The 17,892-nt window shown below is 46.9% G+C and overlaps 1 protein-coding gene across 1 annotated transcript in view; it reads right to left on the bottom strand.

Annotated features, from left to right (window-relative positions):
- Window positions 1-8,750: 8,750 nt before the first annotated feature.
- The window catches only part of ADRA1D (adrenoceptor alpha 1D), a 37,066-nt gene continuing 27,924 nt past the window's right edge, over window positions 8,751-17,892 (bottom strand). Inside the window, exon 2 of the mRNA XM_062493290.1 lies at window positions 8,751-9,319. Within this exon, the coding sequence (XP_062349274.1) occupies window positions 8,751-9,319 (569 nt within the window). The remainder of the gene's footprint in view (window positions 9,320-17,892) is intronic.

The following is a 17,892-nucleotide window of genomic DNA, read 5'->3' on the forward strand; positions in this document are numbered from 1 at the left end:
GGAGAGGAGAGGAGAGGAGAGGAGAGGAGAGGAGAGGAGAGGAGAGGAGAGGAGAGGAGAGGAGAGGAGAGGAGAGGAGAGGAGAGGAGAGGAGAGGAGAGGAGAGGAGAGGAGAGGAGAGGAGAGGAGAGCCCTTCCCTTTTTATTCAGGTTCCTTTGGGTCAGTGGCAGATGCCTCAGCACATCATTTTCTCCTTTGCAAAGCAGGTGCAATCTCTGGACACTACTTTAACCTCAGCAGGACATGCCAAGTCAGGCAGAAAAACTTTTATTTTTAAGGGCAGACAGCATATTTTGATAATTGAGCCTGACCTCCGCTCTAAGCAGGGCAGGAGAGCAAATTTTTACACCAAACCTATTACTTTTCCCTCAGTCAGGCCATGCATTGCATTGCAAAATAATTCTCTCTTTTCTCCCAAGTTTTGCATTTCAACCCCCCTGCCCTCACTGTTTTGAGAAAATTTGTTTGTTAATAATTCCCTGTGCTCATTTTGCTTTTTTTTCATTTTCTTTTTTCTTTTTTTTTTTTTTTAAATTTTCATCTCCCTCCCCTGGATTTTCTATTCCCTTGCCTGCTGAATGACTGAGTCCTGCTTCCCAGATCTTGAGAAGCTGGGATCAGTTGGAGCCTGTGAGACTCTCAGGAGTAGCACTGTCCCAGAACAAGTGTGATAATTTAGAGTCTGATTGGAGAATGTGGAGACTGGAAATGAAATAAATCACATCTCCTAGTACATTAATCAGCAGGGGTGTGTTTATTCCTTTTCACAGGCAGTTTGTTGGCACAATTATTCATCTTTGCTCAGTTTGAAAAGCTGGAGGTGGGATAAAAGCTGGAGGTTGCACCTGTTGTGCGACCAGAAATAGATGTCCAAGTCACAAAAATTGATAAAAAAATCCAGTTTCTAATTCCTTGGGAATATCTTGTAGGGAAGAACAAAGCCCTCACTTCCAGGGATCCAGGGGCAGTCCCAGATTCTCTGAGCACCCTGTGCCAGGGCTCACCACCCTCACAGGGAACAATTCCTTCCCAATATCCCATCTAAACCCGCCCTGTTTCAGCTTAATTCCATCCCCCCTGGCCCTGTCACTATATCTACTCATCTAAAAAAGTTGCTTTTGCTTTTTTTAACAAGCTCCTTAAAAAACCAGATGGGAACAAATACATGGGACAGGACAGAATATGGAATTCTGCAGCTCACAGGGGCCTCAGAAGCATCCAGCTCCATCCTGCCTGAAATGCCACCCGTGATAAATATTTGCCTGGACTCCAGTGGTGGAGAAGCCACATCCTAGCTGGCCAAGTGACTTCAGTAATGGAATATCAGAACATTCATTACTGGTTTCTGCATCACTTACGTGGTGGTGCAGCAGCTGCACTGAACTTACAGAATTTTGGGTAGCCTGAGGAGGACATGGGACACAGACCCATGAATGCTTTGGTGAAGAGAGCACTGAGGGAGTGTTAGAAGGATAAATTCTACACATAATTATCTGTATTTATGTGCAGATCTGAGTAGACATATATCTTAATACAAAGATAGAAATAAACACCTATATAAAACCACATTTCTACCCTGTCAACCCCCCTCCCCTGTCCCCTAAAGCTTTAAGAAGTAGCATTTAAGCTTGAAACTCTGAAACAGCTGAGAAATGAGAGCCCCACAGCAATCAAAGTGAAATTGGACTTGCACCATGAATCATCTGCTGAGCACTGCAGTAATAAACACAGCATAAAACAATGGCAATTTACTCACATATTAACAACTGTGCTGTCAAGGCAGCAAACCTTTTAAACCCATAAAACCACCTTGCTGTGAGAAAAACAGGGCTACCCAAGGGCATTCCCTATTCCCAAGGATGTGTGGAGAAATTCCAATTTCCAACTTGCCAATGAGGAAAAGCATCTGGGATACCTTGGCGTAAGTAAAGTTTGGCTTTTTCTCCCCTGCTGGTATGTGCTGGGTTTAGGGGTTTTGGGGGTGTTTTCTTGTGTTCCTGCCTGTTTTGTGAATCTCAAACACCTCCTGCAAACTTTGGGAATGGGAAGTCTCCACTGACAAGGACAAAGACCATGGTGTTCCTCTCCTAATGATTCCAGCTGAAGCCTCCTGGCCACGGATGGGGCTAAGATTTGGGACCTCCTCTTTCCAAAAACCCTCTCCTGCCACAGCTGAACTCAAATTCCTGATCCAGCTGTTGTTCTGTCAGGGCTTAGAGCAACCATGGATCTGCCAGGGCAGAGCAGAGGGGTTTGGACAGGCAGTGCTGTGCCTCTCAGCAGTGCTGCTGCCACTTAATTATGCTCACATTTCAGTAAGATTTATGAATCATCCAGGGCCCTTAGGGAATTTTTTTCTTTTTTTTTCTTTTTTTTTTTTTTTCCCCCTCCTGCACAGCAGCTGTGCAGGAAAGAAGAGTAAATTTTCAGCACAGGAGCTGGATCAGGCCTTGATGTTTTTGTGAAAATCCCAAATTCTTTTAGTGAGATTTTTAGCCATGGTCAGCTGGACTAAAATGGGCCGAGTCCCTCCCTGCCTCAGTCTTTTTGAAAGCAAAGGAGATAAGTGAAGAATGTCCAGCAATCTCCAAACTGTGTGAAATGTCCTGCTTGAAGCTGTATTATAAAAAGTCAAATTGGAGGTCTGGGCACAATAAATGCCAGATAATGTTCTCAGAAAGTGCATAAAACCCATTTCTGATGCCTACACCCTTCCCTCAGACCCCATGATGTGTTATCCACCAGCACTGCACACAGGAAATCTTTACATTTGGATAAATTTGGTTTATTGAACTGAACACTTCTTGCTATAAACTTTTTTTTAAAGATGTCCTCCTGGGACCTCAGTGTGATTTACACTCTCTGATTTGTCCTTCCCAGCCTCCTGGCAGGACTCTGTGTCCTGGGATGTCACAGGGGCTGGGTGGTGTGGTCCATCCTGACCTGACTGTTGGTGATGAGTTCAGCCACAGTAAATATCCTGTGTCCTCTTTTCCCAGGAGGAAAGGAGGGATCAGGCTATCAGTTTCTCTCTATTCTTTGCCCAACATTTACTTACCTTAATTTACTGACCCAGCCCAGATCCTTCTGCCATGATCCTGAGCCAGTTTTGCACATCAGGTTTTCTGTCCTATTTCCTGATGTCTGCAGATGTCTTGGGTAGCCTGGAATGGCTCAAATGCCACGAAATGCCCATATTCAATCCAGAATTTTATTTTTCGCCAATGGAATTTAAACATGACTCATACACAGACACCTAATTGGAATGGAGAGGTTTTAATCCATGAGCTGAATCCCACAGAAGGTACCAAAAAAACCCAGAGCTACTTGTCAGTGACCTTATTTTCACTCTGTGTGTGGTGAGTCTCCAGGGAGGGACCCTTCGAGGCCTGAAAGTGGAAAAAGAAATTGAAATCCTTGCACAGGATGGCTGAAGTTTCTTGGGAAATCTCTGGGACAGCTCCCAGTCACAGCTACAATCCCTGCCCTGCAAAAAGATTTTAAAAGTCAGTTTATTGAGGGGGTGGTTTTCAACTTCTGAGCAGCAAAAGAGATTTCCCAGCAGGAGCTGGCACACAGGGATGGCAAAATCTTTTGACCTTGATGACTTGATGAACATTTGGGACTAAACTTGAATTTTCCACCTTTTTTTCCTCATTTTCGCCTATGGGCAGGGAATTGCAGGGTGCAATTTTGGCATGGATGGGCTGCCAGTGTGCAGAGGGAAGGGACACAGAGGGGGCTGGACCTTCCCAGAGCCTGGGTCATTCTAACTGATCCCCTCTCTGACCACGGGAAATTCAAAAGGAATAAAGGGAAAGAAAAAGCCAAGACTGAAACATCCCTTGAAATATCCTCCCAGCTGACAGCAATTGCTCCCTCAGGGATTTCTCAGCTCAGAGATTATACAAACATTTCCAACTGCCCTTGATGGGTTTATCTGTCACCTAATTGCTGTTCTAACCCCTACAGGCAGACGCAATATCTCGTGGTGATGAGTTCCACCGTTCAAAAATGAGCCTTGTGAAGAATTACCTCACTCGGTTCATTTTGATAATTGGGTTTGATGTCACTTAGCTCTTGTGCCATGAGAGGCAGTGAACACTCATTCACTGCTCGTCTTCTCCCCAGCACTCCTGGTTTTACAGACCTGCATTCTCAGTCACCAGGGTGCCATTTGATTTAAATGTTCCTTGGATGGAAACTATCCTGCAACTTTGGTCCATTCTAAGTCCATTCTACCCTTTTTGAACTGAATAATCACAAAAGCAAACAGGAGTCAAATTACACATATTCAGAGGTGCAAAGATATTTTCAAGGTCATTCTCAATTTCCTCCATTCTCCATTTCTTCCGCCAATTTCCCCAAAGTCATTTTCACCTCTGACTGCTATCAAATATTAATCCAGTGTTTTCACACTAGATCTCCTTTTTGATTTTCCTTTTTGCCTTTCCCTTTCCAGTCTCAGATATGCATCATATAGATAAGAATCCCAGAATATTTTCAGTGGTGAGGGACCTTCAAGATCATCTTGTTCCACCCCCTGGCCATGGGCAGGGACATCTTCCACTGGCCCAGGGTGCTCCAAGACCCAATGTCCAGCCTGGCCTTGGACACTTCCAGGGATCCAGGGACAGCCACAGCTTCTCTGGGTACCCTGTGCCAGGGCCTCACCAGAAGGCCTGGGAAGAATTTTTTTCCTAATATCTAATCTAAACTTGCACCCTACATGTGGCTGATGCAATCCCTTCATGCCTGTGTGTCAAGTAACTGAGAGCATCCTCTCCTGACTTGCTTTTATCATTTATTCTTCCAAGTGGGAAAGATTATCCTTGTGAAATTGCAAAAAAATGTCTTAAAGAAATAAGCAAGAGTGGAAAATTTTCAGGTTTTTCTTCTTCCCTTTTTCATTCCCTATAACCCTTGTTTTAAAAATCAGACACAGCAACAATTCACAGCAACGTTTTAGACAGGTTTGTGAATGTATTTGGTACAAACAAACAAAAATATGTGCATTCTGTTTCACAGAGCTTACATCAATCTGGCAGAACCTGAAACACAAAACAGAAATACTCTGGCTAATAAATACATCTGGGGATGAAAAATAAAAATCTATACATAAAAAATTCCAATGTTCTGCTAAAGAAAATGTACACTTATATACACACTGTAAACAATAGTAATGCAACCCAGCTGCAGCCCAGCTCAGGCTGACAGGGACCCTCTTCCTTCCCTCGTGGACTTGGGAGAGTCCAGTGACACAAAAACTAATTTTCCACCCTCAACTCTTGGTTCCTTGAAGCAGCAAGGTCTGACAATGCAACTGTGACATGGAGCCAGTGCAGTGAGGTGGGATCTGATGGATAACTGAGGTGCAGGTGCTTTGGGAAATGGCCTGCCTGGAAAATTTGCTGCAACAGGGTCGTTCCCTCAGCTGGTCACACCCTTGTGGATCCAGGGAAATCTGTGGCATCGGACTGAATTCACCTCCTGAAAGTCTGAGCCCATTTTTTCCAAACTTGGGAGAGCTTGGAAATTTAGAGATTCAAGGAGAAATGCTTAATTCCAGACACTCAGGTCATATTTCATACAAGATTTTCCTTCCTCCCTGCCAGCAAAGACAGCCCTGTCTCCTCTAAATGAAGCTCTGCATGAGCAGCCTCAGAGTCCAGTCCTGGCACTTCTTCTGATGCAAGATGCCAAATGAAAGAGGGGTGAAAACCAAGTATTTTGCCTGAATGCAGCACAGCAGAGCTCAAGGCTTTCCTACAGCACCTTCCAGGGCCAGATCTCCTGGGGCCAGATGAAATACAGTGAGTAACTGAGCCAGAATTTGGGCATGTGTGTGTGTGTGTGTGTGTGTGTGTGTGTGTAGTGTGTGCTTAAACAGACTTTATTTTCTCCCTTGTAGGTCTGTAAAGACTTGGGATGGAGAGGCAGCAAACCTCCAGACTAATCCTTTTTTCCTTCTCAAAAAGCTTTCAAGGGGATGGTGGCTGTAAATATAAACATTTCAATACTGGGGGAAAAAAAATAAAGAAAAACTATATTGAAAAGATCAGGGAGAAGTGTAAGCAGTAATACAAGCTCATTTATGGGAAAGCACTGCTTGCCAGCATTTGCTAAATCTTCATTTATAGAGGGATGTTTGCCCATTTCTAAGAGAATGCCTGGTATTTTGGGAATGACACATTTATACAAACACAGTGAAGTGGGTATGTCTGTCTGTCTGGTCATGGATGTACTCATGGACTGTCCTCCCTCTGGTCCCTTCTCTGCCACATCCCCAGGGCCTCCCACATCCCCAGTGCCTCCCATCAGGATCCCAAAAAACACCCAGGAAACCAGTGGCAGCTGCAGTCCTCACACTACAAAATGAATTTGTGTCACCCTGTCAGCACTGTAAGGTCTCGCTTCCCTTCAAAGCCAAATAAACAGGAAAAAAAATTGTATTTCCCCACAGAAATTCCCATGGGGTGTTGGGAAGTTCCCAGCTTTAGTAAGGCTGGGCTGGCAACCTCAGGCTGGTTTTGCAGATGCTGGAGAACATGCAGGTGGTTGTGAGTCTGAGTGCAGTGTAAGTGCTGGGATTTGCTGCTGGGAGGAAAATATCTAGACAAAATCTGCTGGGATTTGTGCAATAATTGGTCCAGTTTGTCCTCCATCAAGTAAAGGGTGTTGAGATAGGGCCAACTCCAGATATCTTGTCTCAACATGCACTGCAAAAAAAGAGTAAAAAAATAAAAAAAGTCCAACTTCCCTCCTGTTTTGCTCTCCTTTAAAGCAAATAAGAACATCAGAAAGAAAGGTGAAATTCTCCTTGCTGTGCCCGGGAGCCTTTCATCCTCCTTTGGCAGCCACCCTTAGTGGGATGAGCTGGGTGTGCTGCAGGCACTTCCATGAAAGGCTCCTCATGGGTTTGAGGGGCAGTGCTGATGTGGAGCAGTTTCCACCCAGCACACGTTCAGTGCCACGTTTCCACCCCTCAGGACTTCACATTCCTGTTCTTTAGTTCCCTGGCTTGAGGAACTTCAGATCCATCCTCTGCCTCCATCACCTACGTGTCTCCTGCTCAAGGCTCAACCTGATGGTCGTTCCTTGGGGCTCATTATCTGAAATTTGATTAAACCCCTCTGGACTTTCAAACCAGTACCTGCAATCCATGGCCAAGTAGAGTTTGAGTGAACATTTCCTGAGCTGCCTGGTCAAGGTGGGCTTGCCATGGCTTCAGCTCCTTGAGTTTCCTGGAGAAAGCTGTGGTCCCCTCCTGAAGGGTGCTCACACTCTGGGACTGTGAGCAGGGAAAAATCCCACTTTAATCGTCATTACTTTTGACATAACCAAGGCTATTGTTGGCAGCCACCAAAAGTTTGATGCATCAAGCATGTGGGAAGTCCCTTGGGAGAAGGATCATGAGTGTGACCCTGACTGGGGAGGGGATCCCTCTACTCGAGTGAGCTCCAGCTGCACCTCAGCTCCACTTCAGCTCAGACTCTATGGGCAGGAGAAATGCAAACTTCCAAACTCAGCCATTCCACCTTTCCTAGCACAGCACAGGCTGGCTGACGACCCACGTTACAGAGTCATTAAGGTTGGAAAAGACCTCTTGGATCATGGAATCCAACCATTAACCCAGCACCACCCCACTCACCATTAAACCATCTCCTCAAGTGCCACATTCACATGTCTTTTGGACACTTCCAGGGACGGTCACTCCACCACTGCCCTGGGAAGCCTGGCCCAGTGCCTGACCACCCTCTGACTGAATAAATTATTCTGAATATCCAATATGGGCACAACTTCAGGCCATTTCCTGTAGTCCTGAGTGAAGTCCTGGGATGCATTTTTTATCCTGTGTTTTTTTTTGAGAAAAACAACGAAAGCAAAGGAGACAGGAAACTTTGGGGATGACTGACACCAAAAGGAGCTGGTTTCTCTGTGTCACAGATGGGTGTTCACTAAAGCAAGGTGGGTTGCAAGTGTTTCACTGGAAAGTGAAATGCAAAATGCTTCATGGGATGGAATTAGAGGAGAGAGACCTGCACACTCCTTGGTAACAGTGCACACATCTGGAATACTCCTCTGGCCTGAAACCAGAGTGATGTGGAAGGGCCAAAGCTGTGGCCACTGCAGAGATGATGACTGAGAGCTGGGATCCCTCCACCTTACTTGGGAATACCCCAGTCTGCTCTCCCTCCAAAGCCAAGGCCTCGTCTGGATATCCTGGATATTGTCCAGGACCTACAAGCTCCCAGCCTGTCCACATAAAGGATCAGCTGCCAGCTGCTGCTGGGCAGTGTCCTTCCTGGATGCTGCCTCTGGATGGAAACATGACCACACGTACTAAGGCAGGGTTGGCAACTTTTGGGATTCAATCTTTCCATTAGATTTCACTGCGGTGTTTTTAAGGCAAAGGAGACTTCCTGGTTTCCCTTAATTGCACAGCTTCTTCCAAAGCCAAAGACAACCATCCACCAGAGGAGACAGCTCTTGCCCTAAGGTCGTATCCACACCTTCTCCTCCTGCTGTGGCTTGTTAGAATGGGACATGCCATTGGCTCTAATCTGAGGAACCCATCATCCCACAGAAGGGGCTGAGCTCCACGTAGGGGATGCTTGGATAACCTTTGGACAACTGCATTTAATACCTGATTGCTGCTTCCAGCCTGCCTGACACACCCACAGGTGGTATCCCTCCATGCTTCTGCTGGATACCTCTGAAGAAACCATCGACAGCTGCCCCAAAGGCTTCAGATATCTGTTTCTCTCAGCCCACAGCAGTCTGTTAAGTCATGGGTCTGGTAGTCGATGGTTTCCGTGAAATCATGAGGGATCCCGATAGAGACAGACTCCACCTCTGTCTTGTAGGTGGCTGTCACCCCCCCTTTGCTGGAGCCACCCCGGATTTTGTTAGAAAGGCTGTTCATCTTCTCCTTCAGCTGGGTGGATGCTGGTTTCTGGAACGGGGTGAGCATCTTCCAGCCCTTGAAGCTGAGCGTTCTCCTCTTACCGGCCCTCTCCTGGAAGGAGGAGTTAAATATGAAAGAGCTGTTGAGGGTGTTAATCCTGGGCCTTAGGTCTGTCTCTGAGTCCTGCACGGAGCTGTTGATGGAGGCTCCTCTCCAGTGGTGGTCGTAGACCCTCCAGAGGGGCCGGCGCCGCCGGCGGCACTGGCACTTGAGCAGCCGGATGAACGCGCGCTTGAACTCCTTGCTGGAGCACGGGTAGATGATGGGGTTCACGCAGCTGTTGAAGTAGCCCAGCCAGAAGATGATCTTGAAGACGATTTCGGAGGGCTTCAGGGACGGGAAGAAAGAACCTTGGGAGAGATTGGAAGAAATTGGGGGTTAGAGGAAGTGGAAGGATGTGGCAGAGTAAGGTGATAAGGGTGGTGGGCAATCCGGGCTGGAAGAGGTGAGATGTGTAGAAAAAGCTGGATGGTATGGTGGTGATGACCTGGAACACGTTTGCCAGAGAAATTGTGTCTCCTCACCCCTGGAACTGTCCAAGACCAGGTTAGATGGGGCTTGGACCAACCCAGCCTAGTGAAATGTGACTTTCAGGCAATTAATTGCCTCCAGACTTACAGATTTCAGCATAAAAGCATGGCCACAGCCCTGTCACCTGCACTGAGAGGAGAGCAACACCCCTTCTCCTCCTCCTCCTCCTCATCTTGTGTATTTTGGGTCAGCAGTGTCACACACCCTCTGTCCAGATTCTGTGGTGATGCTGAGGAGGGGCTGTTAAAGCGGGCTCAGATAATACCCACTGCCCAAAGCTTGTCCTTGTTACTTTAAAACATTTTTGTCCACACAGTACCTCCTTAGGTTTTTTCAGTTTCCCAGTGGTTTTCTCAGTGAAAAAGCTGGAGATATATATATTTTTTTTTTGAGCCAGAAGATGTCAGTGTTGCTCCCACATGGCCTCAGAACAGCATTCCCCACTTGGATCTGAAATAACTTTCTGACTCAGCCTTAATTTCTCTTAATTTTAGCTCCAGATGACAAATCCTGCCACCATGTGACTGAGCGTTAATTTGTATTTTAGTAAATAACATTAAATCCAGATATCATTATTATTTTCCCCTGCACTCCTAAGCCTGGTGTCAAAACAGTAAAACAGGTGCCAGGAGCCAGAAATTCGTGACTGACACTACATAAAAGCTTCCTGGGCTGTTTGCTGGAGGAAAACCACCCTCCAGGAAACTCAGAGAACTGGTTCCAGCAAAGCTTTTGTACACCCATCCCTAAAAAAATGGAGAAATTTCAGCCAGACTCAACATTAGGTACGTGGGAAGCTCCATCAAGAGTATGTGGGAGAAGACAGACAGATCCCAGCATTTTATGGAGGTTGGGCAGGCAAAGCAGTTTAAATATCTGCTGAAGGCCCACCAAGGGCAGGCAGGAGCTCAGTGAGTGCTCAGGGGGGCACGGGATAAGGACAGTGAGCAGGACTGACATCTCTGTGCTGGGAAGGCTCAGGGCCTTCCTGGAAATGAAGGCATTTGCAGCTTAATGAGCAACTGCTGGTGGTGCAGCCAGTGGCTTCGAGTGGAGCAATGATCATGGAATGGTTTGAGTGGGAAGGGACCTGAAAGATGATCTTGTCCCAAACCCCCTGCCATGGGCAGGGAACAGCTTCCACCAGCCCAGGTTGCTCCAAGCCCCATCCAGCCTGGACTTGGACACCTCCAGGGATCCAGGGGAAGTCACAGCTTCTCTGGGCACCCTGTGCCAGGGCCTGCCCACCCTCACAGGGATCAATTCCTTCCCAATATCCCATCCAGCCCTGCCCTCTGGCAGCCTGAAGCCATTCCCCCTTGTCCTGTCACTCCATGCCCTCATACATAGTCTCTCTCCATCTTCCCTGTCAGCTCCCTTAACACCGGGGTCAGTTTTGTAGAGGCATTGACCCCACCTTGGTTGTTTTAGATTAAAGGAGTTTATTCTCTTGGGGACAGTGCTGAGATTTACAGGCTGGCTCTGGGCTGCTGGAATCACCAGTTTTGATTTGAACCCCATCAGAAACACCTCCCTAAGTGACAGCCAGGAGCTTTGAACCACCCCAGGGGTGCTGGGGCCATCCCCCTTTGCCTATAACATCTCCAGCCCTCATCCCACCATGGCTTTGACCATCCCCCTTTTTCACAGTGTCCCCAGCCCACCCCTCTGGACCTACAGGAACCATGGAAGTGTCAGGAAATGGGACCTAGGAAGATGAAGGACTTCCTCAAATATGCAATGCAGCTTATTCCTTTGTCTGGGAGAGCTTTTCCTGCCTCAGTGTCCTTACGGAGAAAGGGTTAATTACCATGAACTCTCCACAGTGCTGCTGTGAACCCTGTCTGCAGTGTGCTCTGGGTTCTGCAGCTCTATGGAGCATTTTTTTAGCTTCAAGAGAGATGAAAAGAAAACAAAAAACTATGGTAACAAAGCAAATAAAAGAAGGGTCTCTTTTTAAATTCAACTGGTAATTACTGCTTGAGCCAGGCTACTTAAGAGATTGGTGCTTGCCTAAACAGCCCGATGGCTGCAAAAATAATAACTTCTAACTGGTTCAGCAGCTCAGGACACAATGCAGTTTCTGTACTATGTGCTTTGTCTTTTGCATCCAGATAGAAAACACAAATTGTAAAGAAAAGAAGCTATGAATTCTCTGAATTTCAACTCTGGCTGGTTTTCTCCCAGCGAGAACCTTGTGTACATATGAAGACAAGGGGCCCATTACCATCCTCATTACCATGCAAATAAGCGTGCCCCTTGGAAGGGACGTGTCCTGAGTGCATCCACAGTTTCTTCATTTCCTCGCCCCGGGATGAACAGAACTGGGCAGGGAATCCCAGAACAGCTCCTCTGCACATGCTGGAGCATCAGAATCTTCATGATGGGCACTGGGAGGCTGAGAATTTGAGGGGTCTTTTTTAGGAAATGTGTAAAAAAATCCAAGAAATCAGGTCTTGCTTTCATATACTCGAATATGCAGCAACATTTTGCGGATTTTTGGGCTGGGCTTTGTAACATTTCCTACATAAATAAGTGAAAGTCAGTGCTGAGTGATGGACACTTGAAAAGCTCAGGAAACACAGAAGGATGTGTCCAAGGTCCAGAAACAGAGAATGTGAGTAAAAGATCAGGAATAGCAACACAGAATGATGCACCAGCCCTTCAGTCTGTTATCTCTGTGTAAGAGCAATTTTTGGTGATCTGGCCCCAAAAGCATTGAGGCCAGCACAGGACAGCATCAAAGAACAGGAAGTATGATCTCTGTAGGATCTGTTGTCACAATTCAACAGGAAACCTGGTCTTGTTTAAAGAGGAGCTTTTGCTGTGCATCTGGGCACCTCTCCTGGACATCCAGCTCAACACCTCGTGGGTTGAGGGAGGAGGAGATGGTGACACCCACCTTAGGGACATCCATTAGAATTTATAATAATAATGCTGGGGTCTTAACAGTTCGTTTGGGGACTTTATTCCTTCCATCATTTTATAAAAGATCATCCCACATCTTGCAAAATCTGAATCTGAGACAGCTGAGTTAGGGAAAGAGCTGTCAGTCCTGTTGTAACCCTAAATAATTATCTTCAGGACCATTCAGAAATCAAGAAAACTGCAGTTGAGCTCAGGAAAAACCTGTTTGCACCTTTCAAAGTGACTGAAATTACGGACTAAACACGATCTGAAAATTGAACTTTATTTTTTTGGTGAAGTGAAAGTTGTGCAATAAAGTATGTGATCATACACTTTTTTTAAAATTACTTGTTAATGTCACCCTGCTCATATTTGAGGAAAACCAGGCAGGTAAAAATTTCTGGAGCTATGGGCATGCTTCCCAAAATTGTGACACTCTGTGGTGGGTGGCAGTGGATGCAATCTGCCCTCCAAGTATCCAAACACATATCCCATTATTTTTAGGTTGTTTGAGCTAACACAATCTCATGATCTTTCCTTGCCTGCCCTTCTCCACCCTGCCCTCCCCATGACTCACTGGAAGGTGATATCACTTGGATTGTTTGGAGAGTTGCTGGTCCCAGTGTTCAGCGCTCAAAAAAAATAAAGCAAAACAAGAAAAAAAAAGGACAAATGCACCAATGCAAATGGAGCCAGTCCAAACTAAATTCTGGCCCTGGCTCCCAGTGTACAGCCAGAATTCATGAGCAGGCTTAGTTGGCAAGGGCATCTTTGTTCCAAAAGGTCTCTGCTTTGCAGCATGTCCTGAACAGTCCATGGCACAGGAATGCTGCAGACATGGCAGCAGGTGGGAAAAACAAAGGGACAAAGTCATGTCCCAAAGCTGCCCCAACTTGGAAATGCAAGGACCAGCAGGACTGTTCAACACTGATAAGGTGTTGCTGTTGCTTGGTGTGGGCTTTGTATCAGCAATGGGCTTGCATAAAAATAGACTTGGAGAGCTGGATCTTACAGGTGTCACCACAGGAGAGGGAAGGGGAAACCTCCCACAGGAGGTGGCAAGTGAACAGCTAAGGGGACACCATGGTTCATCTCACAGCACTTTGCTCAGCTGTGGATGTCCCTGCAAGCAGCAGGTAAAAATCAATTGGCCAAACTCAAGGAAAATTTATAAAAAAAAGAAAATTACCAATGTGTGAACCACTCTGTTTCTGAGTTAGGAAGCTCCAAAAATCCATTTCTAGGATTAGGACTGTGGTGGGGCAGCTGTGCCATCACCTGTGCTTCTCCTGGATATGGCCTCAAAGGCTCTGAAGAAGATTGAGGATGGCCTTGGGAGGTATCAGAGCAGCAAGTCAAAAGAATTGCAGCTGGTAGAGAAAAAGCCCTGGCACAGGAGGTACCACAGCTGCTCACGGTGGGTTCTCCTGGCCAAAGGAAGTCATAGAATGGAATGGGTTGGGTTGAGAGGGATCCTAAAGCACATTTCATTCCACACCTCCCATCATCCCAGGTTGCTCCAAGCCCTGTCCAAGCTGGCCTTGGACACTTCCAGGGATCCAGGGGCAGCCTCAGCTTCTCTGGCAACCTGTGCCAGGGCTCCTCACCACCCTCATATTCAAAAACCTTTTCCTTATATCCAGCCTAAATTGGCCCTCACTGTCTTACTTCTTTTTTTAATTTTTTTTCTGACACTCACAAAGTAAATTAATTAAATCTGCTCCAAAATAATCATGAGCTGCCCCTTTCTGCTCAATACCCAGCTTGCATCTCTCCTTGCCAGCTCCTTCCCAGGCCCCCATGATGGACAACCTCCCTCATGCAGCTGCCAAACTGTGGGAGAACAGGCTGGATTTCAGCAAGGACTTCTCCCAGTGTGTGGGACTCAGATTCTGACTGGTCTGAAGGTCTTTCCTGACCTTCTCCTCCATTCTCTATTAACCACCTCCACTGGGTATTTGTAGGCAGATCAGGGTCCCTAGAGGGTTAACACCTCCTTGCTGTGTCTTGGAGTGATCAGGGAGTTCACTGCCTTCCAAGGATGGATCCAAGAGCTGCTTGGCTTGGGGAGGAGGACAGCATGTTCACAGCCACTCAAGCATTTTCCCCGGAGGACGACGGCATTGGGATATCGGGTGGAATTCCTCAGGCCTGTCAGCCCTCCAGCCAACCCCATAAACAATGTCACAGATAAGCAGCAGCTTCCCAATGAAAGCCCCAATGAGCTGTCTGCGTGTCTCTCTGCTGCCTGTGTGTCCAACTTCTGCATCTTGGTCTGGCCCAAAGAGAAGCAGGGAGAAGCCACCACTGTCCCCGACCACTGCTGACCTTCTAGGCAGTGTTTTGTCCCAGGTCATGGTTGGAGAGATGCTCCTGGAGAGCCCCTGTCCGTACCAAAGCCTGTGGAGGGGTGTGCAAACCTGGTGTGTGGGTCCTGGTGGGGAGGGAGGGAAGCTTTAGGTGTGATGGAGATCAGGGAAACTTTTGTCCAGCAATGGTGGGGAGATTGCGAAGGGAGGATAAACCAGTCAAGGGCTCTTAAAAACACCAACGGTCCCAAGCAGGACCTCAAATTTGAGGTCTGAGTGTGGTTTATGTGCCAGCAAGAGGAGGGTAATGAATCAGAGCCTTGTTCTGGCCATTCACTGTCAAATTCATGGCCCCCAAACCTGTCTCTCAATATTTAGGAGTATGGTCCTAATAAAGCCTCCAAAACTTTTCTCTAAGGTGCTGCACATCAGGACTTTAACCAAAATTACCCTTTATTCCCCTCAAATACTGGAGATTTTCTCAGAGTAATCCTGGGACTTTGGACCACTGGTGGGAGTACTTGATATGAGGATGTTTATGAGGCATCACATTTCCTGAAAAGTGTGGCTCTTGTGTGAATTACCTGAGTTCAGGCACCTGAGCAGGTCCTGGAGCTCCTCTTACAGTCACTGGCTCATAGGGCAGATTTTTGTGGTGAGAGTGGAGTGCTCCATCTCATCCTGAGTGTAAGTCACTTGGCAGATGGATCCCACCAGGCTTCACATGACTGGACTCAGACTCCTGGCCCATGGTCAACCACATCACAGGAATCCAAGGTTATTCCTGATGCATTTCCCCCTGAATGTCATGATCATCTGGTGGTCTGATGCTCTCTGAGATGTTGCCAAAGCTTCCCATGCACCAGTTTGTCCCCTGTGCAGGAAAGGACTTTGGTCATGGGAAGAATTTCACCAGTGGAAGGTGAAGTGAAAAGCTACACAGGCTCATCTACGCTGTTCTCTGTCAGAAACTTCACAAGTAATTTCAAGAATTGTGAATACTAATTTGCTTGGTGTGGTCCAGGCAGACCCCTCTAGACGAATTTGGTCCAGGGAAAAATTTGGTCCAGGGCCCATCCTCAAAAGAACACAAGGAGCTGACTTTGCAGCCCCCCAGCAGACTCTGCTCCCTTAATCACCTCCAGATGCCCCAGTGCCACATCACAGGGTGTGGAATGCAAAGCTTCTGCTCCACACTGCAGATCCAGGCTGGTGGGCTGTCACACAACACCCCCTGCTCTGCCAGAGATCCTCAACTTCACAAGACAGGAATTATGTGGCAGGACCACGGGGGCACTGCATGGGACACAAGACAGGCTTTGGGCAAGATCCTATGAAGTATTTTCTCTACAGCTCTTGCTCCAGGGGCTTGAGATCATAAACTGTCTTTTTTTCCCCCTTCTTTTTTCTTTCTTTCTTTTTTTTTTTTTTGACAGTATAGCTGCTCTTAGTAAGTTTGATTCCTGAGCATGTTCTAGCTAAACCTGTTATTTGCTGGATATTATTGGGAATGTGCTTTTGTGATATGATAAATACAATATCAGAGAGGTGAGCTGGCCCAAAGAAGGTTCAATCATACAACCAGGGAATGCTTTGGGTTGGCAGGGACCTGAAAGATCATTCAAGTTCCATCTCCTGCCATTAGCAGGGACACCTTCCACTATCCCAGGTTGCTCCAAGCCCTGTCCAACCTGGCCTTGGACACTTCCAGGGATCCAGGGGCAGCCACAGCTTCTCTTGGCAGCCTGTGCCAGGGCTCACCACCCTCAAAGGGAACAATTTTTTTTTAAACCTACTCTCTTTCAGTGTGAATCCATCTCCCTTTTCCTGCCACTCCATGATTTTGTAAATAGTCTCTCTCCATCTTTCTCATAAGCTCCCTTCAGGCGCTGGAAGGCCACAATTAGGTCCCTCCAAAGCCTCCTCTTTTCCAGGCTACACAATTCATGTCCTCTTATATACCATCTTTCTTGGGAGGGCACTGACCCTTCATCTGGAACTCAGAGCTTAAATTATCAACAGCAAATCCCCAGAAAGTCATTCCATCCATTGCATCCTCTTTCCAAAGATCTGGATGTCCCATGCACAAAACCTTCTTGCCCTGCAAGGAATACACCACATTCTGTCTTTCATGAGGGATCTCTAAAGAAGAAAATCACATTTTAAACAAAGGAATAACTCAGGAATTGTGGCCTGCTACTGCAGAGGGGTTGATACCAAGGTCTGTAAGGAGAAACTGTACCTGCAGCACACAGTGGATGCCACCAAAAGGAGCCCTGAGTGGTGCATCTTGCCTGACTGGATTTCTCCAAGGTTTTCCATATGGTTTTCCACAGTCTCCTGGATAAAATGATGCACTTTGGTCTGGAAAAGTGGTCTGTGCAGTGAGTGGGGAACTGGCTGACAGGGCACACCCAAGGAGAGGTGGTAAAAAGCTTCTTCCTAAACTGGGAACCTGTCACCAGTGGGATTGATAGCGCTCCCAATGCTGTTTAATATCTCCATGAGTTGTCTGGATGATGGGATCAGGTGTGTCCTGATGAGTTTTCCTGATGATACCGAGCAGAATGAGGAAGTGGACAATTCAGGAGTGGGAGCCACCCTGCAGGAAGATCTGCATCATCATGAGCATCACCAGCAGAGATGAAGAAGGAATTGTGCCACTATACTCACTGTGCTTAGTTTTGGTCCCCACCAGGCAAAAGAGATGTGGGCAGCTGGAGAGGGTCCAGAGAGTGCCAGGAAGATGATCCAAGCACTGGGAAGCTGCCATGTGAGAAAATGAACTTGCTAAGTTCTTGAGAAAAGAAGGCTGAGGAGGAGGTTTTATCACTGTGTAGCTACAAAGAAACTGTGACTCCCTTTTTACAAGGAGTCACTTGGAAAAGATGAGGGGTCACGGGTACAAGTTATTCCTGGGGATATTCCTATTGCACACAATTTTTCACCATGACAACAATCAGCCGTCATAATAATTTAGCCAGGGAAGTGGTGGATTCCACTTTTAAGATTCAGCTGGACATAATGCTGGACCATCTTGTGCAAATTGTGCTTTGGTCAGGAAAAGCTAGATCAGATGGTCCTCCAAGTCCCTTCTAACCTGGTATTCTGTGATTCCATGAGCTTTTCCTGCTTGATTTTTAACAGGAGCTCTGTGGACTCTACTCAGGGATGAC

The sequence above is a fragment of the Cinclus cinclus genome, chromosome 5 (assembly GCF_963662255.1).
Source record: "Cinclus cinclus chromosome 5, bCinCin1.1, whole genome shotgun sequence".
NCBI classification, from domain to species: Eukaryota; Metazoa; Chordata; class Aves; order Passeriformes; family Cinclidae; genus Cinclus; species Cinclus cinclus.